This window comes from Castor canadensis, chromosome 5 (genome assembly GCF_047511655.1).
Source record: "Castor canadensis chromosome 5, mCasCan1.hap1v2, whole genome shotgun sequence".
NCBI classification, from domain to species: domain Eukaryota; kingdom Metazoa; phylum Chordata; class Mammalia; order Rodentia; family Castoridae; genus Castor; species Castor canadensis.
Genome location: NC_133390.1, coordinates 170,065,215 through 170,089,994, shown reverse-complemented (window position 1 = coordinate 170,089,994; position 24,780 = coordinate 170,065,215). Strand labels below are relative to the sequence as shown.

At 55.7% G+C, this 24,780-nt stretch overlaps 1 protein-coding gene across 2 annotated transcripts in view; it reads left to right on the top strand.

The window, feature by feature from the left end:
* The window catches only part of Prex1 (phosphatidylinositol-3,4,5-trisphosphate dependent Rac exchange factor 1), a 141,316-nt gene extending 118,860 nt beyond the window's left edge, over nt 1-22,456 (top strand). For both annotated transcript variants that reach the window (XM_020169946.2, XM_074074951.1), the window contains exons 20-40: nt 599-735; nt 1,711-1,804; nt 3,112-3,299; nt 3,568-3,729; nt 4,349-4,559; nt 4,996-5,272; nt 5,898-6,110; nt 7,332-7,420; nt 8,649-8,731; nt 8,856-8,946; nt 10,509-10,637; nt 12,097-12,138; nt 13,107-13,327; nt 14,856-14,955; nt 16,638-16,781; nt 16,856-16,970; nt 17,424-17,490; nt 18,651-18,823; nt 20,000-20,102; nt 20,214-20,281; nt 21,616-22,456. In XM_020169946.2, coding sequence (XP_020025535.1) covers nt 599-735; nt 1,711-1,804; nt 3,112-3,299; nt 3,568-3,729; nt 4,349-4,559; nt 4,996-5,272; nt 5,898-6,110; nt 7,332-7,420; nt 8,649-8,731; nt 8,856-8,946; nt 10,509-10,637; nt 12,097-12,138; nt 13,107-13,327; nt 14,856-14,955; nt 16,638-16,781; nt 16,856-16,970; nt 17,424-17,490; nt 18,651-18,823; nt 20,000-20,102; nt 20,214-20,281; nt 21,616-21,658 — 2,750 coding nt within the window. In that variant the 3' untranslated portion in view covers nt 21,659-22,456. The remainder of the gene's footprint in view (nt 1-598; nt 736-1,710; nt 1,805-3,111; nt 3,300-3,567; nt 3,730-4,348; nt 4,560-4,995; nt 5,273-5,897; nt 6,111-7,331; nt 7,421-8,648; nt 8,732-8,855; nt 8,947-10,508; nt 10,638-12,096; nt 12,139-13,106; nt 13,328-14,855; nt 14,956-16,637; nt 16,782-16,855; nt 16,971-17,423; nt 17,491-18,650; nt 18,824-19,999; nt 20,103-20,213; nt 20,282-21,615) is intronic.
* Nucleotides 22,457-24,780: the final 2,324 nt, after the last annotated feature.

The window sequence follows — 24,780 nt, the reverse complement described above, 5'->3', positions numbered from 1 at the left end:
ACCCCATGCGACTCCTGAGGACCCCAGGGGCAAGTGTCATTAGGGTCTTCACTGCACAGATGAGGAGTTGAGACCCAGTAGATACAGAAGGTTGCATGGCAGGCTAAGAAGCCACGCTGTGCCCTGTGCTGGCGGTCACATAGGCCTGAGGCTGTCCATGCGCAGTGACTCTTGTTGGCATCTCCAGGCCCAAAACCAGGCCGAGACACACAGGTGGGAGTCGGGTGCAGTTGGAAATGCACACTCGTGGTATCTGATGGACCCTAGCTCCCCTGCTGGGTGTTCTTGACAGTCACTTTGCCTCTGAGCCTCTGTTGCCTCTGCTGACCTGGTCCAGGTCCCTGAGGTTGGGCAGGACTCTGAAGGAGATGGGATGTGTCTGAATTTGAACCCAGCTCTCTCTGCCATAGCTGTCCCTGCTTCCAGCCTCAGTTTCCCCTTCTGCATCTTGCCCTCTGTGGGGGCAGCAGGTGGCTCCAAAGTGGGCGGGTGGAAGCGCAGGCCCTGGTGTATGTTCAAGGAGGGGGGACAATGCCCATCAGTGCCTCTGCTGCACTGGCCTCCTTCCTGGCCCAGCCTCACGAGCTCCTGTCCCCAGGTTCCCAGGCGGCAGCCGCTGGGCTGTGTGCTGGCCAGTGCATCCTGAAAGTGAACGGCAACAATGTGATGAAGGACGGCGCCCTTGAGGCCCTGGAGCACTTTCAGGCCTTCCGCAGCCGGCGGGAAGAAGCCCTGGTGAGCTGGTAGCCGGGGCAGTGGACGAGGACACTGTCTTCCGGGGGAGGAGCTCAGAGGCACCGTGGGGGCTGCCGGTCTGGCAGGGCTGAGCCAGCCATGATTGCTCCTAGCCTCAGTGTCCATCGCTGTGAGACGGACCAGTGTGATGAGACCCTCTCTTCTTACCACCGGGCACACTGTAGCCATAGAATATGACATGACATATGCAACAGGGCACATAGTGGTGTTGGTGGCAGCAGCTGTCAGTGTTGGGTTGGGGCCAGGGTTCAGAGAAGGGTGGAGGGTGATATCTGATTTGTCCCTTGGCTCTCAGCAACTGTTTATTAGCACCAGGTGTATTTCTCGGCCTTGGGGACACAGGACAAAGTGTGTCCTGTGGCTCTGACTTTTTTGTGGTGCTGAGGTTTGAATTCAGGGTCTCGTACTTGCTAGATAAGGTGCTCTACCCCTTGAGCCATGGCTCCCAGTCCTTTTTGCTTTCTAGTTTTTTTTCAGATAAGGTCTCACACTTTTTGCCTGCAGCAGGCCTCGGACCATGGTCCTCCTATTCATGCCTGCTGTGTAGCTGAGATGACAGGCGTGCCCCACCATGCTTTGCTTATTAGTTGAGTTGAGGGGGGGGTTTCATTAACTTTTTGCATGGACTGGCCTTGAACCTAGATCCTCTGGATCTCTGCCTTTTGAGTAGCTGGGATGATGGGGTGGATCTGCCAGGCCTGGCCTTGACTGACGTTTTCAAAGGCTGCCCTTCCTGGCTTCTGCATGGAGGCACAGATTGTTTATAGAGGGCTCCTTGACTAGCTGTTCCTCAAGAATGGTCCAGAGTGACATCCTGGAGGCCTTTCCAGAGGTGGTGTCATGGACAGGCTCAAAGCCCAAGCTTGGGAGTATGGATGTTCTGTCCCTTGCCTGTCCCTTCCTCCCTGACCCTGAGAGCGTCATGGCTGTCCCTCTCATGGTGGCTTCTTTCAGGGCCTGTACCAGTGGATCTACCACACTCACGAGGATGCTCAGCAGGCACGGGCCAGCCAGGAGGCCCCTGGTGAGGAACACCAGCCTGACTCAGGTAAGGCAAGGTGGGAGTGTGAGAGAGCTTCCAGAGGGCAGAGTCCCAGGGCAGCTGGTCCTCCTGAGTCCATCAGCCTCCCATGGTGGCTGTCACAAAGCACCACAGACCCGGTGCTTACCCCACACTCATGCACCATCCTGCAGTTCTGGAAATGAGTCTCTGGGCTAAAGTCAAGGTGTTCCATGGTTGTGCCCCTTTCTGGGGCTCTAGAGCAACATCTGTTTCCTTGTCTGCCTCAGCTTCTGAAAGCTTCCTTGGCTCATGGCCCTAGGGCCAACTGAGGGCCCAGCATTGTTGGCTGGAGCCCCCTCCCTCTGCCGTCCTCAGCTTCCATCCTCCCAGTTAAAGACCCTCAAGGCTAGCTTGGTCCCCTACTTGCTGTCCACTCGCTGAGACTCAGCAGCCCAACTTCTACCCGCAGCCTGTGTCCTCCCGAGCCATGTGACACGGTGTGCCCATGGCTGTGAACACCGTTCCCTGCCAACTCTGCAGCCACTTTCAAGCCCTGAGCTCCAGCCTGGTCATGTCCCCCAGCCCCAGGTCAGCTCCCTGGCCGACTGACGGACTCTGTATAGGCAGAATTAGACGCGGCCGCCCGGCTGCCCACTGCTCTTCGCCCCGTCTTCAGCCTTCCAGTCTCATGGGCCACAGCCCTTTGAGTCCTCCCGCCTCTTTTCTTTCTCCCTCCCTCCCACCCTGATTCTGGCAGCAGTGCACCTGTCAACTTGGCCTTCTGTGTCCACAGTCCACTTCTCACCACCTTTATCAGTAGTGAGTCAACCTGCAACCATTTTCCTTTTTTTTTTTTTTTCCTGTTTCTCCCTCATTCAGCTTTTTGCTCAAGTAGCGCCTCCTCAGAGGCCACCCTGTGTGCTCCAAGCAAATGGCTCTTTCTGAAGCTGGATTATGTAAAAACATGGGCTCAGCAGACTGAAGTCCAAGTGGGTTTACAAGCTTCAGGTCTGGCTTGATCCAGTGCCTCTTACAGCACCAGGAGGCATCTGTTTCTGTGCAGTGCTCAGCTTCTGTGTTGGCCTGCCTCTTACATGGTGGCTGCAGCAGTGTGGGGTCCATTTAAGAAAGAGCGTGTCCCCTTCCCTTGGTAAATGCAACAGAAGTCCTGACCCCTGGTGGTCCAGTGCTAGGAAAGGGGGTGGTAGGCTGCCTCTCCGACCACGTAGGCTGAGAATACAGGGTGTCTTCAGGATGGGTGGACGATAGCTAGTGAGAACACAAGGGGCTGGGGGACAGGCTGTAGTGTCCCCAGTGTCCCCTGCTCAGTGCCGTCTGCCCTTGGCTTCTAGCCCTGCCCCTGCTGGCCCTGGACTCCCAACTGAGCCTGCGTGAGGACGGCCCCATGGTCAGCCTGACGGTGGACAATGTGCACCTGGAGCACGGCGTGGTGTATGAGTACATGAGCACGGCTGGCGTCCGGTGCCACGTGCTGGAAAAGATCGTGGAGCCACGCGGCTGCTTCCGCCTCACTGCCAAGGTCCGTGCCCCGCCCCGCCCTGCCTGGGTTCCTGGTTCCCGTCAGCCCAGAGCCCCGAATTCTCATCCTGACCCGTCACTTGGTGGCCGGGGGGACTGAGGAGAGCAGTTCACTGTCCCCCAGCCTCAGTTTACCCATCTGCAGAATGGGCCAGCAGCAGACTCGACCTCACGGGGTGTCGTGAGCCAGACAGGAGCCACCACAGGTGATCGCTCACGACACCCCATGGCACTCAGGCAGCATGCTCATAGCCGCCTGTGTCCTGCAGATCCTCGAGGCCCTGGCTGCTGCTGACAGTGACTTCGTTCAGAACTGCGGGCGGCTCATGGCCATGGGCAGTGCCATCGTCACCATGCCCCACTACGAGTTCCGCCACATCTGTGACACCAAGTTGGAGAGCATCGGCCAGAGGATTGCCTGCTACCAGGAGGTGCCTGTCCACTGTGGGATCTCGGCCTGGGATGTCACGATTGTAAATGTCAAGCCCCAGTCCAACCTGGCTTAAACAAATGGGACTCTTGGTTTGTGTCATTGAAAACTGCAGAGATGGACTTCAGACAGGGCTGTATGCAGGGTGCTTAAGCGGTTTTCACCAGAATGTGGACTCTGTCTATTTCTTGACTGTTTCTTGTGTTCGCTTCACTCTCTGCCAGCCTCTTCTCCTGTGTGACCAGAAGATCCTAGCTCGGACTTTAGCAGACCCAAAAGAATCAACTCACAGGCGCTTATTTACTGGCTTGGCTTAGGCGCCGACCCTGCCTTAGTCACTGAAGGAATGGGGAAATCTGGGGGGTGTGAGGGGTGGCTCCCCAGGATGGCTCAGGTGCAGCAGCTCAGGTGGAGGAGGGAACACAGGTCAGGTCTTAGTGGCCTCAGGTTGTGCCAGGCTGTCTGTGACGCTGGTACCCAGTGAGGGACACCACAGGGACCTCCTTTTGCATTTGGAGTGCTAGTGTCTTGTCCAATTTAGGGGTATCTGGCCTAGGCCAGGATAAAGTGGGCTCCAGAGGTAGCCCCCACCTTACGACCTGCACCCCCACCTTTCTCAGTTTGCAGCCCAGCTGAAGAACAGGGTCAGCCCCCACTTCAAGCAGGCATCCCCTGAGCCCCATCCACTGTGTGGCCTGGACTTCTGCCCCACCAACTGCCACGTGAACCTCATGGAGGTGTCGTACCCTAAGACCACCCCCTCGGTCGGCAGATCTTTCAGCATCCGCTTCGGGCGCAAACCCTCCCTCATCAGCCTTGACCCCGAGCAAGGTACCTGTGTTGTCTGCTAGAAATCATGCTTAGCCCCCACGCTGCAAATGGTACGAAAGAGACATATGTCTGAAGGCCCACGGCTCAGAGCTGGAATGGGGGCTCCATAGTCACCAGGGATCCAGGCTCCTTTTGTCTTTCTGCGCCATCATGTCTAGATGGGGCTTCCAACTTTTAGAATACCTCATGGTAGAGCATGGCTGCTGGATTACCAGCCATCATGTCTACATTCCAGGCAGGAAAAAGAGCACAGTGGCTAAAAGCCCATTAGCCCCAAACTGAAACTTTCTTCATGAGCTAACCTAGTGGACGAAGAATATTGGAAGGGGAAAATGTTCTCGCTCATTGGAACCCTTGAAGTGCGTTTGTGGCCCTCTGCCAGAGGGCATGTGTCTGGGGCTGTTTCCCGAGTGTGTGCTCCCTTCCTCTGCTATAGGCCATCTGAACCCCATGTCCTATACCCAGCACTGCATCACCACCATGGCCGCCCCGTCCTGGAAGTGCTCGCCTGCGGCTGATGGGGACTCCCAAAGCCAGGGGCACAGTGACAGCAGCTTCGGGATGGCCAGTGGATCTGGCAGCCTGGAGGACCGAGGACTGAGCTTTCTGCTGAAGCAGGAGGACCGGGAGACCCAGGACGCCTATCTGCAGCTCTTCACAAAGCTGGACGTGGCCCTCAGGGAGATGAGGCAATATGTCACTCAAATCAACAGGTGAGGCCACCAGGCCAGCGCGGGGTGCTCGAGGGTCACTCGTGGAGTCTTCGCAGCAGCCTTGGGTGCAGGTCCTGATACTTTCCTGTTATTATCCCATTTTAGAGATGAGGAAACTGGGTCTTGGCTAAATAGCTTGCTTGAGGCCTCTAAGCCAGGAATTGGCGGGTCCAGGTGGGGGCTAACCATTATACTGTGCAGCTGTGGCCCATGGGCTAAATCTGACCTACCGCCCGCTTGGTTGTTAATAAAGTTTTATTGTGACATGGCTGTGCTATCTGCTGACACGCTGTTGACGGGGCTCTCAGGCTGCAGGGATGGAGCCAGCTGGCTGTCACTGAGGCCAGGCGGTATGCAAAGGGAAGGTTTGCCCTTTGGGACCTGCCGGGTTCCCAGCCCATGTGCAGTGTTGTGGGGCCCTGTTAGCCTGGCTGAGGAATGGAGCCCTGACTGCACACCTTGAAGGGGCAGCAGGGGCCCTGTGGAGTGGTCACAAGGCACTAGGAAGCCATCTGTGTGGGGTCAGAGGTGGGACTAAGGCCTCGGGGCAAAGGCCCTGGTAGGTCCCCATGTGGTGGGAGACCCTGTGGGCCTGTCATCACCCTCAAGGTCTTCTTTCCCACAGGCTGCTGTCCACCATTACAGAGCCCACCTCGGCAGGGCCCTGTGGTCCCCCCTTGGCTGAGGAGTCCTCCTCCTCATCCTCCCCTCTGGTCAGCGAGGAGAGTGAGGCTGACAGGACCGACCATGGGGGCAGCAAGAAAGTGTGCTTCAAGGTGTCCGAGGACGACCAGGAGGACTCGGGCCACGACACCATGAGCTACCGTGATTCCTACAGGTGTGTACAGCACACAAGGCCCGGGCCTGATAGGATGGCCGGCAGGACAGTCAAGGCTGTTGACCTATTGGAAAGCAAGGATCACGGGACACTTCCCAGCATGCAGTAGGATCCGGGTTCTGGTGTTAGCAGCGTTTCTGGGGTTCTCTGAGTTCCTCACAGCACTGCCCAGCCACTCACTTACACTCGCTGATCCCATGCCAGCCCTCAGGGACACTGTCCATCCTGTGACACTGTCCATGCTGACTGAAAGAGGAGGTGGGCATCCTGTGGGTTGTCACAGGCAGTGTAAGACACCTGCCTCCTGGGCTCATACCACCTTCACTTGGTCCAGGGAGTGACATCCTGTTCTCCCGATGCTGAGGGCCAGGACTGGGTTTCTCTGGTTAAATTCACTTTGAGACCAGTGGGGTTTCAAGTAGAAGTGGGAGGCTAAGCCTGTTTCCCGTCTGGAGGCCTGCAGTGGCCTCTGTGCCACAGGTACCGCACACTGGTCCCTGGCACAAGGTCAGGACATATTTGACCATTGGTCTCAGAGGAGACCTTAGCGGCTGCTTCAGTTCTGTGCAAGTGAACCCAGGCTTGGACTGGGACCAACCCGCCCTGGTCAGTTCTCTTTCTGACCACCTGGTCCCCATGTCCACCTTTGCGGCGTCTGTACAGAGGGATATCTGGACAGTGACATCCCGCTTTGTGTCCTTGGAGCCTCGCATCCGGAGCCCAGGGACTCTCCAGCTCTGGGTTTTCTCTGTGGCACCTTTGGGTCCTCTGATTTTCCCCTTTGTTGTCAGAAACTCAAGGAAGAATTTCGGGATTGTGGTTTCTGGTTCCCTTTAGGCCAAGTGTGGTGTAGGCAGGTGTGTGGGGCAGGGTTGCCCCACAGAGGAGTGAAGTGCTTTGGAAGCCCTGGGGACACTGAACAGTGGTGACATTCATGTGCAGGACACACTGGACATGGTGATGCCCAAGTGTGAGAACACTGGACAGCGGTGACACTGAGTAAGGGATTGAGCTGTGGTGATACCAAGTGCAGAGATGGGGACTGTAGTGAAGAAAAGTCACGGTCCTCTCCTTGTGCATTTCTGTGCTGGCCTGCACTAGGACCCGAGCCAGCCCAGTGTCCCTGCCTCTGGCTGGGATTCCCCTAGGGCTAGGAGTCTTCTGCACTCCAGGAAGTGGGTTCAGGGCTGGCGGTAGCTCAGCTGGTCTCTCCCGTTGCAGTGAGTGTAACAGCAACCGGGACTCGGTCCTGTCGTACACCAGTGTGAGGAGCAACAGTTCGTACCTGGGCAGCGATGAGATGGGCTCAGGTGAGTGCGGGCTGGCTTGGGGAGGGGCGGTGGGGACTCTGGCGGGGCAGTATCGCTCGCACCAAATGGCGCGGGCTCCTGGCGTCCACTCACTCAGCAGGTGCTCACCGAGCACCTGTCGCATGCTGTTCTGGGAACACAGCAGCCAAAGCAGAGAAGGCCCTTGAGTGTGTCAGGACGTGTGAGCACATGCAGCGCTGCGCAACTGTGTGGCCAGGTGTGATGTGTGGCTGTCATGTGAGCTCTGACGCCACCAGCCACAGGAGCCGAGGGCTGTGAAAATGACAGGTGCTCAAATCAAAACCCAGAGGACACGGAAAGGTCACAGAAGCACAGGAGCGTGAGCTTGAATCAGAGCCGCCTCTGCCTTTAGAGGCCATTGGTGAACGTGCACCTGTGCAGCTGGACACAGGAGTGGGCAGATGGAGGGACAGACGGTGATATTTTCTAAACTAGACAATCCTGTGCTGAAGCTTCCACTAAAAGCCTGACTCTTGCTTTTAGATTTTAGTCTTGTTTACTTCAGAGTGACAATTTTGGACAAGGTCATACTTCCATGCAGTTCGTTACTTAAAAGTCACGAGAGGGCTGAAAGATGATAAACATGTCCACCACCCCACACCCCAGCCTCCTGGTCCTCGACTGTCACTACTGTGGCCAGTGTCACCACTGTTGTCTCGTGTCCTTCTGGAGAAATCTGTGCATAAAAATGTAATTTTAGGGCTGGACACATGGCTCAAGTGGTAGAGCACCTGCCTAGCAAGTGTGAAGCCCCGAGTTTGAATCCCAGTACCACCCAAAAAGAGTTACTCTTAACTATGTGTGAATGTAACAGAAGAAAAGGAAGTGTAAGGAAAATGGACATTGTCCCTGGGGAGGTTGGGAATGGTGCTCACGTGTGGCCACTGATTTAGTGTGAACGGCTGGGCGATAGTCAGGAGGCCAGGGTCCCCTTCCTTCTCTCTGCTTTCAGTCTCCTTGTTTGCAGTCTGGAAATCATGACAGCCAGTGCCTCCCAATCTTTCCGTATTTGGCCGTCACCCATTTTGTAGATGAAGAAACTGAGGCCGATGTGATTTGCCCAGTGACTCAGCTAGGACCTGGGTCTGTGAGGCGCTTCCTCTGCTGGGATTTGGAGTCTGTGTTGGCACTGCCAGCTTGAGAAAGAAGTTGGGGCAGGGTGAGGTGGAGCAGTGCAGCTCATGGCTGCGGTTCTTCCTTCTTCCAGGGGACGAGCTGCCCTGTGACATGCGCATCCCGTCGGACAAGCAGGACAAGCTTCACGGCTGCCTGGAGCATCTCTTCAACCAGGTGTGGTCTTGGGTGCCTGCAGCCATCGCAGCAGAGTTCATCACCCTGGGGCTAGGCTGTGGGTGCCAGGTCCCACAGTGCAGAGGACCGGGGGCCACACTCACCCAGAGCTTCCTGCCACCAGGTGGACTCCATCAACGCGCTACTCAAGGGACCAGTCATGAGCAGGGCGTTTGAGGAGACCAAACATTTCCCCATGGAGCACAGCTTGCAAGGTGAGGGGCCAGCCGCACCTGCGCAGTGCCTCTGGGCGAGTCCAAGGTTGACAGATTCTGGCCTCTGGCCAGATCCAGCTCCTGACCTCTTTTGTTCAGACTCTGAGCTGAGAATAAATTTTTCATTTTTAAAGTGTTGTCAGAACAAAACAAAGTATGTGTGATAGAGGCAAAGCCTGACATAGTGGCCCTGTGCTTGTCCCTGGACTTCCTGGGTCTGCCTGGTTGTGACAGGAGGTGAGGCGAGGGGAGGGGAGGGGAGGGGAGGGGAGGGGAGGGGAGGAGTGGCGTGAGGCTCATTTGCAGACCTCAGACTCAGCACTGGGCTATCTCACAGAGCCCACCCAGCCTCTTACATTCACTGTGTTCGTTTGCTGCCTCTTTTATCATTGACATAATTAAAAAAAAAAAAAAAAAGCAGCTATCTCTTAGAAATGTTTTGAAAGAACCTTATTAAACTTCCTCTCTGTGAAAAACCAGTATAACACGCCATAAATTACAGTCAAGCCATAAATTACAGTCAAGCCATAATAAAAAGGAAACAACAGCAGAACATCCTTTGCTGCTGTTAGGTCTGGGGCCTGCTCAGGGCTCTTTGTTCTTATTCGAGAAATGGATTTATGAGTGAAAGAAGTAAGGCCTCACCTGCACCAAACCCAGACACCTTCCGAAATGATTTAGAGCAAAGAGGAGAAATTTCTTACGTCCTCCCCTTACCTTTCATCCCATTTGCCTACCAATCGTACCTGCCCCAAACCCATCCACCCACCCATCCATCCAACAATCCATCTACTCACCACCTACTGACCTGCCAGGCCCGAACTGGGTGCTGGTGACCCCAAGATGAGCTGTACCCCGCCCTGACCTCAGGGGCTCCCATTGTATGTGGGAGACAGGATGCAGACTAAGTAGAGTAGGAAGTGGTGAGGAGTTGGGAGCACCCTCATTGGCTGCCCCTCTTCTGTCTCAGAATCACCTCTCCAGGGATAGACCTCAGAAGGCTGAAATGACAGGGAGGGACGAACCCCACAGATATGTCAGAAATCTGGGAAGAGGAAAACCAAGTAGGGCCTGGCCTTTGAATTGTCCTGCTGAGGCCAGATTGAAGGCCTAGCTGTGACCACCCAGCTGTGTGACTTTAGGGAAATCACTTTCCTACTCTGTGCCTGGGCTGCCTCTTCTGTGTAGGAAAGTTGTTAAACGAGGTGCTCATGTGCCAGCTTGGTTGGTTGTGGCTATAAGCAGACAGTATCTGAGCACCAAAGCATCCAACCCTAGGAGAAAAGAAGGCTGTGATTGATTTTGATGTCTGCACTAATCGGTTGTAGCTGTGGGGAGTCACAGCCTCAGGCAAGCATCTAGGAGAGCTGAGATCAATTAGCGATGCCTGCAGGGAGTGTGGCCCTAGGACGGTAGCACAGTTAGCACGCACTTGCTCCCCGCGGACGTGACTCTCACCAGCAGCCTTGATCTAGGGTTGTGAGCTTTGGAATCGGGTGACAGGTCACAGGCCTTTGTGCCACCATTCTCCAAAGACCCCTCTCTTGGCCCTCGTGTCCCAGAGTTCAAGCAGAAGGAAGAGTGCACGATCCGTGGCCGGAGCTTGATCCAGATTAGCATCCAGGAGGACCCCTGGAACCTGCCCAGCTCCATCAAGACCCTGGTGGATAACATCCAGAGATACGTGGAAGGTCAGCACACAGGCGGGGAGGGCCGCCACACGGCCGTGGTGGCCTGTGGTTCTGAATGAGGACTAGCACAGGATTTGGAATGGGCCCATCCGTTTACCCGTCTCCATGCCCAGAGAACATCAAGAGGAGCAGGTCTGAGCATCCTGCACTGGGTAGGGCCTGGGTCTGTTGATACTGGACAAGGAGTTGCTGATTTGGGGGCATTTCTCCCGAAGCTTCCTTGTAGTCTGGAGTTGGGCAGGCAGGACCGGTTCCTTTTTACCTTCCAGAACTGGCATTCATTTGTTTCATTTTATTATCGAGGTCACAGCTGGCTAGACTGGGTCCCACAGTAGAATTTGATAGTACGGCATGAAGACATGAACCCATTGTCCACTTACACAGCAGAGATCTCACCAAAATATTTGATTTCCAGCTGCTTAAGCACCCAGCCCTGGTGATGCCTGGCAGCTGGCTGGTTTCCACACTCTGCTGGGGTGGCATGGACAAGGAGAGCTGTTCTGGTTCATGACTCCCTGTGGCTGGAGTCTCCACACATCTCATGATGCCTGCCTTGTCCTTGCCGGCATATGATCAGGGACCCCTGGGGCAGAAGGACCCAGGCCAGGGAGCCCTCTAGTAGGACAGCAGGAGGTACAAGGACTCAGCCCATCCCCCAAGGGCGCAGCCACCGTGGAGTTAGAAGTGTGTCGATCCTGAGTTGCAATTAGTTGAGGGCATGGACTCTGTGATTCCACTGCCAGGACCTGAATCCCCACTCACCTACCTTTGGCTGTGTGACCACGTCCCATTCCTTGACTTCTCTGGGCCGTCTTTCTCTCGTATGTGCAGTGGGCTCACAGCACTTCCTTCCTTGCATGTTGCTGTGAGGAAAAATGGGTCAGTACAAACGAGGCACTCAGGACACTGCTTGGCATGAGGTGTGGCCTTGGTGAAAGGCCCTGAACCTGAGCCTGCCGTCCTGCACACGGGCAAGGGTCTCCCTGGGGAAGAAAGTATCTCGAGGCTGAATCTGGAGACTGTTCAGATTGTTCTTGAAGGCTTTTCTGGGCCTGGGAGCATCTCTGTGAAGGAAAGAGGCTGGCGCTAAGCCTCAGTCAAGAAGGGGTGTGCCTTTGCTACACGGCAGGGCTGGGTGGGATATGTGTGTGTGCACATTCGCAGATGTGGGAGTGGATGTGTCTGTGAATGCCTGCACACGCAACCCACAAAGTGCATAAAGTATAGCAGGGGCTCAGACTCCAGAGATAAAGCAGTGACTTTAGTCACTGATGGGGACGGATAAAGCTGGCACAGGGGGTTCCACCCTCAGATATCCAGGGGTTGTAGGATTTATGAGCTGAGCTCAGCCTGAGCACTGAATGCTCCCGTGAGGGCCAGAGTGCATGGCTATGGAGCCGGGGACTGTCCCATCTGCAAGCCCCGCTCAGTTACCTCCTTTCCCCTCTCCTCCTCACAGATGGGAAGAACCAGCTGCTCCTGGCCTTGCTGAAGTGCACAGGTGAGGGGCTCTGCAGAAGCGACTGAGCCAGAGGTCCCCAGCACGGGTCCTTGACCCTGGGCACCCATGACCACAGCCTGGGGAGTCCTCTTCCACTACCTAAGGTTGGCTTTGCCATGGTCCTTCAGGACCTGAACTGGGGAGGTGACATTTTGGCCACCAACCCCAGCAATAGCTGTTAGATCTCACTCCTTCTTCTTGGGTCCAAGGGGACAGGTCTCAGGGCCCTGGAGCCAGGCATCCTATCCTGTGACACCTGCTAGGCCCAGTAAGTGTTGACAGTGACACAGGACAGAGGACCAAGGATGGTGGTGGAGCCCACAGAGAGTGGGGCCAGGCTGCAGGAGGCTGGGTCTTAAGCCATTCTCTGTCCGTCCCTTCTTTCCAGACACTCGGCGAGGGTGGGGAAAGCTGCGCCAGGACCTAGGTTAGCGCAGGTCACAGAGCACACGTCACAGAGCCAGCTGTCTAGAAGCTGGTCATTGAAAATCTTCCTTTCAGAACATTGGGACCCTGTGTGACCAGTTGCCTGAAAATGGCCAGTTTTTCAAAGCATGTCAAAGTCAGGGCAAGAGCCAGGCAAGGTGGGGCAGGAAGAAGGCACAGCTCTTGGGAGTGGAGAAGGTGGCAAGTGACACATCTTAAACGTGGATCTTGACATTGTGGCAATCAGCTGCCCTAGGCCAGAAGTCCCATGACACCAGGGAAGCAGCTGGGTGAGGATTGGGGACAGCCAGAGGGAGGGTGCCAGCTTATTTTCTAGGTAGGTAGATGGCTGTGCAGTGAGAGGGTGAGGTTTGGGGCACACTGGCTACTTTTGGAGAACTGACTTGGGGGGAGCTGGCTTTCAGTGGGTGGACTGTCCCCTTGTAATTAATTTGGACCAGTTTTCCCTGGTGGTGTCTGTGGGGTTGTGAGGCCACTGCTGGCCCAGGACCTCCACCCATAGGCCCCTTGCCCTCCACCAGACACTGAGCTGCAGCTGCGCCGGGACGCCATCTTCTGCCAGGCCCTGGTGGCCGCCGTGTGCACCTTCTCTGAGCAGCTGCTGGCGGCCCTTAGCTACCGCTACAACAATAATGGCGAGTATGAGGAGAGCAGTCGTGACGCCAGCCGCAAGTGGCTTGAGCAGGTGGCGGCCACCGGAGCCCTGCTGCACTGTCAGTCCCTGTTGGCGCCCGCTGCCGTGGTGAGTTGGAGGGGGTGCTACCCCCCTGCTGCCCACTTGTGTCTCTGGCCTCACTGGGATGTCCCACTCGCCTTACCTTTCACACAGCAGTGATGAATTTGTTGAGCACCTGCTGTTCGGGGATGGGGCCCATGGGTGAACAGAAGAGTCTTTGTAGTCAGGGGTCTCGTGTCCCGGTGGGAGCAAGGGAAGACAAACAAGTAAACTCTATAGATCAGGGTTCCCAGCCACGGGCACTTTGATCTCCAGGACACTTGACATGTTCTGGTTGTGATGACGGAGCAGGGGAGGGGAAGGAGCAAGGCTGGCATGTGGAGTGTGGAGCCTTGGGATACAGCTCAGATCAGTGTCCCCCAGTGTGCCCAGCGCAAATGTCTAGTGCCTGGTGGTCAAAGCCAGCTGCTGAAGGGCAGCGTGGCCTTGGTGCGCCCTCTGCTGGCTGCTGCTGGCACAGGCACTTGCCTGGCCGAGATCAGCTTCCAGTGGCTCCTGGAAAATATGAAGGTACCCCAGAAAGGTGGTAGGGGACATTGGCCCTTGCCATCATCTTTCCAGAGAGACACTGGGCCCAGTTTCCTCACTGTGCTGGCCACTGGTCTGCAGCTCACTTCTAGCTGGGGAAGAAGTGGAGTCTCCTTGATGGTGGAGAAGGCTGGAGGAAGGAGCGGGAAGGTGATGCAGAAAAGTCAGGCAGCTGTGTTTTTTCTGGAGCTGGTGGACAGAGGGGCCTTTCTGAGGAGATGACGTTTGACCAGACACCTCTGCCAGCCAGGAAAATGGTCTGAGGAAGAGTGTGAGGGCAGAGGGAACGGCACCAAAAAGGCCTGGAGCAGAGGCCAGTGCGGCCAGAAGGGAGCAGGCAGGGGCAGGAGATGGGAAGGGTGGGGCTGGATCTGCAGAGCCAGGAGTTTTTTCTGGGCAGGGATGGCTTGGAGGCCTTGGAGCAGGTGAGAAATGAGACCTGTGCTGAGTTTTAAAAGGTGACAGATATTTCTGGGAAAGGATGGAGAAGGAGATACCTAGGGTGGTCCTGGTGGGAGACCATGTGCCATGAACTTGAGTGGCTGGGAAGCTGGAGGGAGGCGGGGTCTGGAGTATGTTTTGGTGGTCAGCATGTTGGCTGTGGTCATGGTTTTTTTGGAATGAGGGGAGTGGAACGTGGAGGGCCTTGAAGGGTGGGCACTTGGGTGCTTGGGGAGCTGGGACGGGCCTAAGGGCCCACGGGAGTAGGTGGAGGCATTTATTTGGCCGGGGGTGGGGAGGTTGTGGGTAGAGTTTTGCATGGTGAACTTGGTAGGTTGGTCCAGATAAGGGAGATCGGATGTCACTGGGGTCACCAAACCAGGGCAGTGTTGGCCTCTGGTAGGCACAGGACCAGCTGTGGCAAACCGCCATGTCGCATGCAGAGCTACCCTTGGGACCTGTGTCTGGCAGGCCCTCAGGCAAATGGGTCATCTAATTTGGATCTCGAAGTGAAAGCCCAGGGTGGGGTGGCACCTGAGGTCCCCCACCGTATCTCTCCCTGCAGAAGGAGGAGCGGACCATGCTGGAAGACCTCTGGGTGACGCTGTCAGAGCTGGACAACGTCACCTTCTCCTTTAAGCAGATGGATGAGAACTGTGTGGCCAGTGAGTGACCTCTCCCACCCCTGCCATGAGAGCCAGGCCCTGAGCGTTGCTCCAGGGCCACCCTGTCCTTCTGTCACTACCAGGCCAGCTGCCCAAAGTTGATGTGGTAACCAGTGCAGTCCAGCCTCATGTTCCAATATCAGTCTCAACACCGATCTTTGGGGCACATGTCCATAAAGAGGGCCTTCTTTTCACACAAACCCAGCTTGTGAAAGAACCACAGCCAGTCTTCCTGAGTACCTGCCTAGAGGCACCCTCCTTTAGGGTGAAGACTTGAGGTTTTTAATGGCTTATGCCGTAATTAAGGTTATTAAAGTCCTTTCTCACACCCTTCCACCCAGCCATCCAAGTGTCCTCTGGGACACCCAAACCATGGGCTCACAGGACCATGACAGTGAGCACATGATGTATGTCAGGCAGTCTTAAGTTCTGGGCCATGGTGGATAGTGGTGGTCTGTCTGTCTGTGAGTCCTACCCGCCTCTACCCACAGAGTTCCCAGGCTAGCCCAGTAATTTTGGGGGTCCCCAGATTGTCTGGTAACTGTTGAGAGACGCTGAGGCCCCATCCTGGCCTCTCTGACTCAGTAGGGTGGGCCTGGCACGAGGTCCCTGGGAAGCTGTCCAGGCGGCCTGTGTAGCCAGGACTAAGAACCTCTGGGTTTCCCAGCATGGTGCTGCCTGGGCCAGTAACACCAGGGACTTGCTGGAAAGGCCAGTTTTGAGAACTTGTCCCAGATTTGTGTTGGGAGCTGTGAGGTAGAGGCTGGGCATCTGTGTGTCCATAGCTCTTCAGGGGACTCAGCTCCTGCATCCCGTGTCTTCAGCTTCATTTCCGTTCACGTCGCAAAAAAGCCCTTTAGTCAGTTTGTGCCTCCTGAGAGATGGTGTGTCTGTTTACGTGCGGGGACTGCACATGTGCTTTCCACAAAAAAAGAGCAAGCCCCCCGCCCCCAAAACAGTCCCACTTTCACTTCCTTGGTGTGTCATCATCACCTTGTTGAGATTTTACAGACCACAGCCTGGAGGGACTAGAGGGCTGTTTAAGTGTTTTTGGTACCCTTTTGAGTTGGCTGGCAAGGGCCACCTATCTGGAGGCCGAGTTGGGCTCAGTGAGACTCCTGCTCAATTAGTGGTGCCCGCAGGGTGGACAGGGCCTGGGTGCCACGGCCTGCCAGCCCTGCCATAGGCTCCTTTTCATGGGTGCAAAGGAGCTGCAGGCCCCTCTAGGGCAGGGACTCTGAACTCACCAAGCAAGGAGCCAGAAGAGCACTGGTGGGGCCCTAAAGACATGGCCATTGTCTCCCCCAACCTGGAAGAGTCAGTGTCAGGGCCAAGGATGGAGTGGTGGAACCAGGGCCTGTTTAACCAGGAGAGCAAGGTCAGAGGTAGTTCTTCAGAGTAGGTGCTGCCTGAGGCTGCCCCAGGGGGTGGGAGGTCAGAGGCTATGCCTCTGGGATAGAGGGAACAGAGAAGTCCCAGGATCCCTCTGGGGTGAGTAGACGCGGAAGTCCCAGGGTGCCACCCTGAGGAAGACAAGAGGGCCCGAGGCTGGGCCTCTGGACTGATGGACAGGACAGAGCGCTGGCACCTGGGGCAGGCAGGTTGAGCTGCACCAGTGCAGCTGGGCCAGGACTGCCCTCCGGCCTTGGGGTGAGCTGCCCTGCCCGTCTTGCCCTCCACAGACAACAACGTCTTCTACCACATCGAGGGCAGCCGACAGGCACTGAAGGTGGTCTTCTACCTCGACAGCTACCACTTCTCCAAGCTGCCCTCCCGCCTGGAGAGCGGGGCCAGCCTCAGGCTGCACACTGTGCTCTTCACGAAAGGTGAGCCGCGGGTGGTTGGGGGCCTCAGGGATCACAGGACCCCGTCACCTGCCCTCCCTGCTCTTCCTTTACAGCTCTGGAAAATGTGGAGGGGCCATCTCCTCCAGACAGCCAGGCAACAGAAGACTTGCAGCAGGAGATCAATGCCCAGTCGCTGGAGAAGGTGCAGCAGTATTACCGCAAGCTCAGGTATCTGCTGAGACCTGGGCAGGACAGGAGTCAGGAGACCGCTGTGGGGAGTGGACATGGCACCTGAGGCACCTAGTGTGTGCCAGGTCATTTGCCTGCGCAAGAGTCTGCAGCAGACTCTTGCCTGCACAGTAGGCCATTTTATCCCACTTGACAGATGAGGAAATGGAGGCCCAGCGAGCACACACTGCCTGCCCAGGTCACACAGCCTAACTGGCTGAGCTTGGAGGCCAGTCTCTTTGGCTTTAAAGTGGGTTCTTTCTGCTGAACCCAGCTGCCAGTTCCTCCCTGCATGGGGGCAGGAGCTGAGCCGGGCCTGGGGACCTTGGGGCCTTGGGGAGTGACCATGGCTCTTGGGAGGAGAGTGCAGGGTCATGGCTGCAGTCACTGGGTGCAGGACAGGGGCAGTCCTGGTGAGGTAGTCCCACCCTCAGCTCTGCCTTTCTGTCTCAGGGCATTTTACCTGGAACGGTCCAACCTGCCCACGGATGCCAGCACCACAGTGGTGAAGATTGACCAGGTGTGTCCCCCGCCCCCGGAAGTGGGGGCATGTGGGGCTCTTGAGTCAGGCCTCACTTCCAGCCAGAATCCTGGCCCAGAAGCCCTTGTGGCCACTGCAGTGTCTCCTCCAGGAAGGCTCTGGGCTATTTCCCTCTCCCTGGAGGATTCCTTTGGTGGTTTATTTTCTGGGACCCTATGCCAGGGGTGCTCACTCAGTGTTCCCTTTGTTTCAAATCTATTGCCAACATTCAGAAATCAAAGATTTCCACATGAGCTGAGTGCAGTGGCTCATGTCTGTAATCCTTGTCATATGGGAGACAGAGGTAGGAGGATCAAGGTTTGAGGCCAGCCCAGGCAAAAAGGGCAAGACCCGGCCTCTAAAATAAAGCAAAAAGGGCTGGTAGTGTGGCTCAGGTGGTATTGTGCCTGCCTAGCAAGCATGAGGCCCTGAGGTCAACCCCCCAGTACTACCAAAAACAAAACCAAAAAAACCCCAAACAAAAACTATCCCCAGAGCTTTCCCTATGAAAATGGAGGCTCCAGCTTTCATGAGGACTAGAAAGATCTGAGAGTAGGCTGTGCATCGAGGTGCCTCCCACTGGCTTGTGCCCCTCACCCACAGTGTGACTTTCTTGTCCTCCAGGTTCCCAAGGCTCAGGCAGGCCTTGAATTTGAGCCTGGTTTCGGGGTGCTGGCCTTGGGACTTGGAGTCTGGGGAGGGTGGCCTTAGTCATTCAGAGCTCTGAAGTCTAGCTGGCAGTGTCACCACAGCACAGAAGGAGCTAGTGATTTGTGCTTCCACCTGGAGGTCAAGAAAGGGGGATAGAGGGAAGACTTGTCCAGGGCAGAGGCTGTATTTGAAGAGGATATGAGAGAGGGCTTCCTGTTCAACCTTAGATAGAGACACACCTGGGCAGGTGAAGAGACTAAGGTGGAAGATCAGTTAGATCTAAAACACATGGCGAGCACTGAATGCCAGCTTGTGGGGCAATGGAGAACTACAGATGGTTCTTGAGCAGGGACTGTAGAAGGTTAATTAGATTGCAGACCTCAGAGAGGGGAACTGGGAGGACAGCTGCATAACAGCTGTATTAGGATGATGGGGAGGAAGGTCAGTGGATGTCTTGGGAACTGAGGGACTTTCCCCAGCCACACAGATATCTGTCTCACACCTTGCAGTTGATACGCCCCATCAACGCCCTGGATGAGCTCTGTCGCCTCATGAAGTCCCTCGTGCACCCCAGACCTGGTGCCAGCGGAAACCTGGGTGCTGGCCTTGTCCCCATCTCCTTGGAGCTCTGCTATCGCCTGGGGGCCTGCCAGATTGTCATGTGTGGCTCGGGCATGCAGCGGTGAGCCAGGGGCTGAGTCTGGGCAGTGCGGGGCCCAGAGCAAGGAGGCATGAAGGCTGGGCTCCAGTCCTGGGCCTGCCGTTGCCTCCTGGGCCCAGCCAAGACTTTGACTCCCTCTGGGTCTCAGCTTGTCTGTGGAATGGCCCGGCTGGCCGGGGTTGGTGGGCCCAGGAGGCTATCACCATCCTGGTTGTAGCTGTGGAGTTGGTGTGAGTGAGAGAGACCTTCACCCAGGTTTAATGGCTGTGCCTGCCCACGTTCACAGGGGACTGGCTGTCCTGCTTTGCTGAGCTCTGTCCCACCTTCTGTCCCTTGCCCTTGCTGTGTGAAACTTCCCCTCCTTGCTGTCTCCTCAGAGCCCTGGTCCCCACATGCAGTGCAGTCCTTGGGGTGTCTGGTTATCCTCTGCTCCCCACCAGGGCCACGTGTGTGAGGGCAGGGACCCAATGACCACACATTGGACAGTGGCTTCACTGACAGTTGTCAGCGTTTGCTTGGGTGAACCCTTTCCTCCTTAGGGAGGAAGGGCCATTCCCGGGCCTCTCAGTGGATTAATTTTGCTCCCTGCAGACATTGGACAGTGTCTGGAGGCACTCAGGGCCGTCACATTGGGGGCAGGCAGGTCAGGGGTGCCGTAGAGTACCTGCAGCGCACAGGACAGTCCCCTCCGTGTGAACCAGGTGTCAGCACTCTAGTGTGGTCCCTATCTTCTAGTTGGGGAAACTGAGGCTTGGGGAGAGGAGCTCATGTGTCCCGAGGTGGAGGGATGGGATGGGAACTCGAGAACTCTGCCTGCAGACTCTGTTCCTAGTGTCTCTCAGAGCCGATGTGAGGTACTGCTCATCTTCAGTCTACGTGGAGAAGTCCTGAGACCTCTAGGGAGCCCCCTTCCAGTCACTCAACAAATGTTCCCTGTGTTCTCTGTCTGAGGCCCTAAAGCCTCAGAGAACCCCATGGAGCCCCTGCCTCTTGATGCTGCTTTATTGGGGTGCAAGTGGCCGGGCAGTGAAATGTTGAGTGGTGATGGCTGCCAAGGAAAGCAAGCCCGGAGGGACTAAGAGGGTGGGTCAGGAGGCTTCCCAAGAGAAATCGGGCACTGGGGACAGCGGGAGGGGCTGAGGCCATGGAAGGACAGGAAGTGGCCCCCAGTTTCACGGGTGTCCTCACCTGGCACAGGAGCACGCTGAGCGTGTCAGCAGAGCAGGCGGCCATCCTGGCGCGGAGCCACGGGCTGCTGCCCAAGTGCATCATGCAGGCCACAGACGTCATGCGCAAACAGGTGAGGCTCGGCCGAGGAGCTCGCTGTGGGGCCCTCCGCTCCCAGGTCTCCCTTCCTCAGGTACACTGAGCCCCAAGCAGAGGCTCCAGATCTGATGGCTCTTCCTTTTAGGGCCCCAGAGTGGAGATCCTGGCCAAAAACCTCCGCGTCAAGGACCAGATGCCCCAGGGTGCGCCACGGTGAGTGGCCCTCCCCTTCCCTCTCAGGCCTCGCTCCTGTGGGAAGGCCAGCTTCAGGGTCTTGCTTTGGCACTAAATTCTGGTCTCACCCCTGGCAGACCCCGGGGCTCCCAAGGGCATCCACAGCGCTGCTGTGGTGAGAGTTGAACATAGGCTCTACCTGTTACCTCCCAGGGAGCCCCTGCCACAGCTGGGAGGACAGACAGGCCCTGAGGGAGCCATGGGTGCCTGTTGGGCTTGCCACCCCCCCCCATGCTACTCTGTCACATGCCCTCACCTTCACGGCCCCACACCCACGGGCGCCTCCCATCCCTGCCACCCTACCTGCTCCTCTGATTTTAGTCCTGCTGGCAAAAAGGGGCCTCGACTGCTTTAGTCTCCTCTTTCTGCCTGCTGCCCAGTTTGCTACCACGCTACCAATGTCCACCCACGAGTTCCAGAGAGCTTTTTATTTTGAAGTAGTTTGACTCCCAAGTTGGAGAAATAGTACAGAGTCCCATGTGGCCTGTGGGCAGCTCCTCCCCACCCCACACAGCAGCCCGGGTGCTGTTGTGAACAGCAGGGTGTTACCTCTGGGGTGATGTTCGTATGCGCTTGAATACCTTTTCAGAACAGTTGAGGTGTCTACCCGCTCTGGGCACTGTGCCAGTCTCTTTACCCATAAGCACCTGTTTGACCCAAACAACGACTCTGTGAGCAGGTTCCTGGTATCATCCCCCATTGGCAAGTGGAGATACTGAGGCCCATAGAGGTTCAGTGTCTTGTTCAAGATCACACAGCTAGTAGATGGTGGAGCTGGGATTCTGAACCCAGGCAGCTTCGTCCCGAATGCCCAGCTCTGGCTCTGCTTGGCCCTTACCACAGTGGCCTCCTGTTTGGTCCCCTGCCTACAGAATCATCCCCGCATGGTAGATCTGATGGCTCCTGCAGAAACCAACTCCTTGGCTGGTGATGCAGCTCAGGGTCTCCCCACTGTGGCCCTCAAGAAATGAGGGAGCCATTCCTGGGCTATAAGCAGAGGTCTCCAAGATACAAGAGGGAAAATCCCAGGGAGAGCCCCAGGTCTAGTTAGCATCTGAGTGCAGTCCCCCACCCCCGTGTCTGAGTACACGTGTGTGTGCGTGAGCATGCATCTTCACCATGGCTCCACCAGCCTGGAGAGGGGTGGGGCAGTGGGGGGACAGTGTGGGCCGCACCCACGCTTTTCCCTCTGCACTGTTTTATGCCTATGGAGCTTTGTTTGGGCATGAATTGCCTGTTCCAAAAAAGTGGAAATAGTAACAGAAGAAGTCCTGTCCCTGGGATCCTCCTCACCCTCTGCCTCCACCCACCAGCCTCTACCGCCTCTGCCAGCCTCCGGTGGATGGAGACCTCTGAATGCCGATGTGACACCCACTTGGCCATGTCCTCCACAGCTTCGATGTGGGAGGACACAGTGGGGCCAGGCCACCTTCAGCAGAGATGCCTGAGGCTTCTGCCCCCACTGCCTGGGGTCTGCCCAGGCCCCCCACTGATGCCTTCAAGGATAGGCCGGTGCCCGTGCTCCCCCAGGACTGGCCGATGCCTGCACATTCTCCACACTTCTGCCAGGAGCCCGAGGGGTGCTGGGGTGCGCAGAGCTCATGGGCCCCTGAAGTTCTGGACATGAGAGACACAGGAGGCCCACAGCAGGAGGCCCCCAGACATGGCTTGCTGGGGTGGTGTAGCCTGCACTTTTGAATCCCTGGGTTCTCCAGGTCCACATTCCAGGAAACCATGCTTTTCTCCTCTGCCTGTAGCTTCCAGATGCACCCCTAACCCTGTACTAACCCACTGGCAAAACACGGGACCGCTGGGCCTCCGCCAGGAAAGACGGGGTATCCAGCGGACATGGGAGAGCCCTGCCAGCTTCCCCCGTCACCCGCTGCCATTGGAACTCGAGCCATCGGCCCTGGCACCAGATTTGTTCTGACCTTATTTATATGGTGTGACATCTCTGTGATTTATATTTTGGGTTTTTTGTTGCTGATGTCAAGATTTTTTCTAAGGTTGTATGATTATATATTTGACATTTTAAATCTCAAAGAAAAGTATATTGTCTAACAGGGACCAGCGTATAAGGTAGTATTGACAATGTTACTCAGTTCTACTAAAAAAACCAAAAAAGTAAAGATGAAAAACTAAATTATTGAAAAATTTTAGAATGCCAGTATGTCCTGATTTTTAGAAGTAGGGTTATAGAGTGTCACTTACAGGTATCCGCAGGTTCCTCCCCCCACCTCACCTGTCTAGCACCTGCTTGGTGTTGGAACTCTGCTTGACTGGGTACAAGGGTTTGAGAGGTGACCGGCCGTGGTTGGGAGCCAGGAGAGCTGCAGCACTCACCCGAGAAGCTGTGCTGTCCGGGTGGGCACTGGACACTTGGGGTATGTAACTTATTTTTTTGATGCTAACTTCTCAGAGCAGGGCATGTGAGACTTCTCAGTCAGCCAAGGGGACAAGAGGTCACTCTGCCCACTGTCTGGGCAGAGGGACCCACCAGAAGACCCTCAGCAAATTGTCTCCCAGTTTCTGTACATTGCAGGGAAGTGTCACAGCAGACAAGGAAGGAAGGGGCTGCTTGTCCCGCCCTGGCTAGCTGCTGAGATGGGATTGGGGCTCCTGCTGAGGCATCTTGGCCTCCTCAGTCCCCAGGGGCCACTCTTTCTTGCTACGTGTACAGAATTGCAAGAGGCAATTTTACGGCTGTATCTTGTTACAGATGGAAAATCAAGGAGACCCTTCAGCCCTGCTGAGGGGAACGGAGAAGGTCCCCAAGGGCCAGCGCATTGTGCGGTGGTTTACTTTAAAATGTACAGACTCCTCTTGTTAAAACCATTATAGATTTTTTATTATTATTAAAAGTTTATAATACAAAGAAGGCGCTGTGACCTGGTTGGCTGTGGTGAGTGGTGCGGGTGGGCTGGAGCTCTGAAAGCCCCATGGGGGATGGTTTGGATTTCACTGTCAGCATCCCTGAGTGGCAGTTACTACTCTGTGCCTCAGTTTCCTCCTTGATGATTGGAACAGCATAGCTCCCCTTACGGGGGTCTGGGTCCAGATTCACTGAGATTGTAAGGCAGGTCTGTGACTCCAACTATAAATTACAAATAATGGCTTTTATTCCTATATTTCAGCTTTATCTTGGATTCTGAGCTCCTGTTTCAACATAGTGGTAGAAAAACAACTGCTATTTTTCCGGAAGTTCCAGTCCCCCTCCTGGGTGTCTTACACGTGCCAGGGTGTCAGGGTAAACCCAAGGGATGCAACCTAGTAATCCTCCTGCTGCAACTTACAAAGCCCATTGGATCTGAGCAGAAGTGGAGTTTAAAATAACATCCTGTGTGGAGTGGTTCAAGTGGTAGAGCACCTGCCTAGCAAGCATGAGGCCCTAAGTTCAAACCCCAGTACCACCACCACCACCATCACCCCTTCCCCCCCACCAAAAAAAAAAAGAACAAGAAAAAAACATGCTATGGAGCTTGGGTCCTGGGCAATCAGAATCTATGCTGTCCAGAAATGGGCCAGTCAGAATAGTCCTGGTATTTCTGCACCTGGGCCCCTGAGGGTTTCAGGCTGGCATGGGTTCTTTACTTGCCTGAGCCAAAATCTTGCACCCCGGGCTAAATTTGACCTAGAGCTCTGTTTGGCTTGCATCTCCCTCTCTTTACCCCTCCCTTCCTCCTTCTCTTCTTTCTTTCTTCCCCTTTCTTTTTTCCTCTTCATTTCCCACACTTTGGAAAACACCAAAATCTATGAGAGTTTCTAGGGTGGCCTCTTGAAGGCTCTCTGATTGGTCATGGCCACCCTGGATCTCCCCCTAAGCCACAGCGCCCCCTGCCCCACACCCAGTCATCTCTTAGGAGGTGAAGAACCCTTCTCTATCTCCTTTCCTTCCAAAGCAGCCTCTCCCAGGCCTGTTCTCGAACCCTGATTGCGTTCTTCCTAGAGAGGCATCCGTGTGTGTTGATGCTACTGTTTTGTGATCTGGGTGGATCCCGGTGGGCTTTGGGGCACAGTGATGCATTGTTTGCAATCACCTGAGGCCAGTGTCTGGATCCAGGCTGTCAACTCTGTTTGGTCAATGGAGGATTGAGTGTCTTCCTTCAGGCAGGCACACATAGGAAGTGTTTTGCCCTGGGACTTGCAGAAAAGAATTCTCTAGAAGCAGTCGCCAGGGTGGTTCTGATTTAGAGTGGAAGCAAGTTCTCTGTGGCTTTGAGCAAGTCATGCCCTCAGACTTGGAGCTGCATCCACTAAGTGGGAGAGGGAGTGGGACCTGCTTTTCCCACTGAATGAAGCATGAGGGGTTCTCAGACACTTTCACAGGAGAGGAGAGGTCTCAAACTGGCAGCCCCCAGGACAAAACTTGGAAATAGATATGGGATTTTCCCCTCTTCCTGATGCAGTGTTTTTATAATTTTGACATAAACTGGCAGACTTTACTTTCAAATTCTGTGTTTTTGTTTTTCTGGGAAATT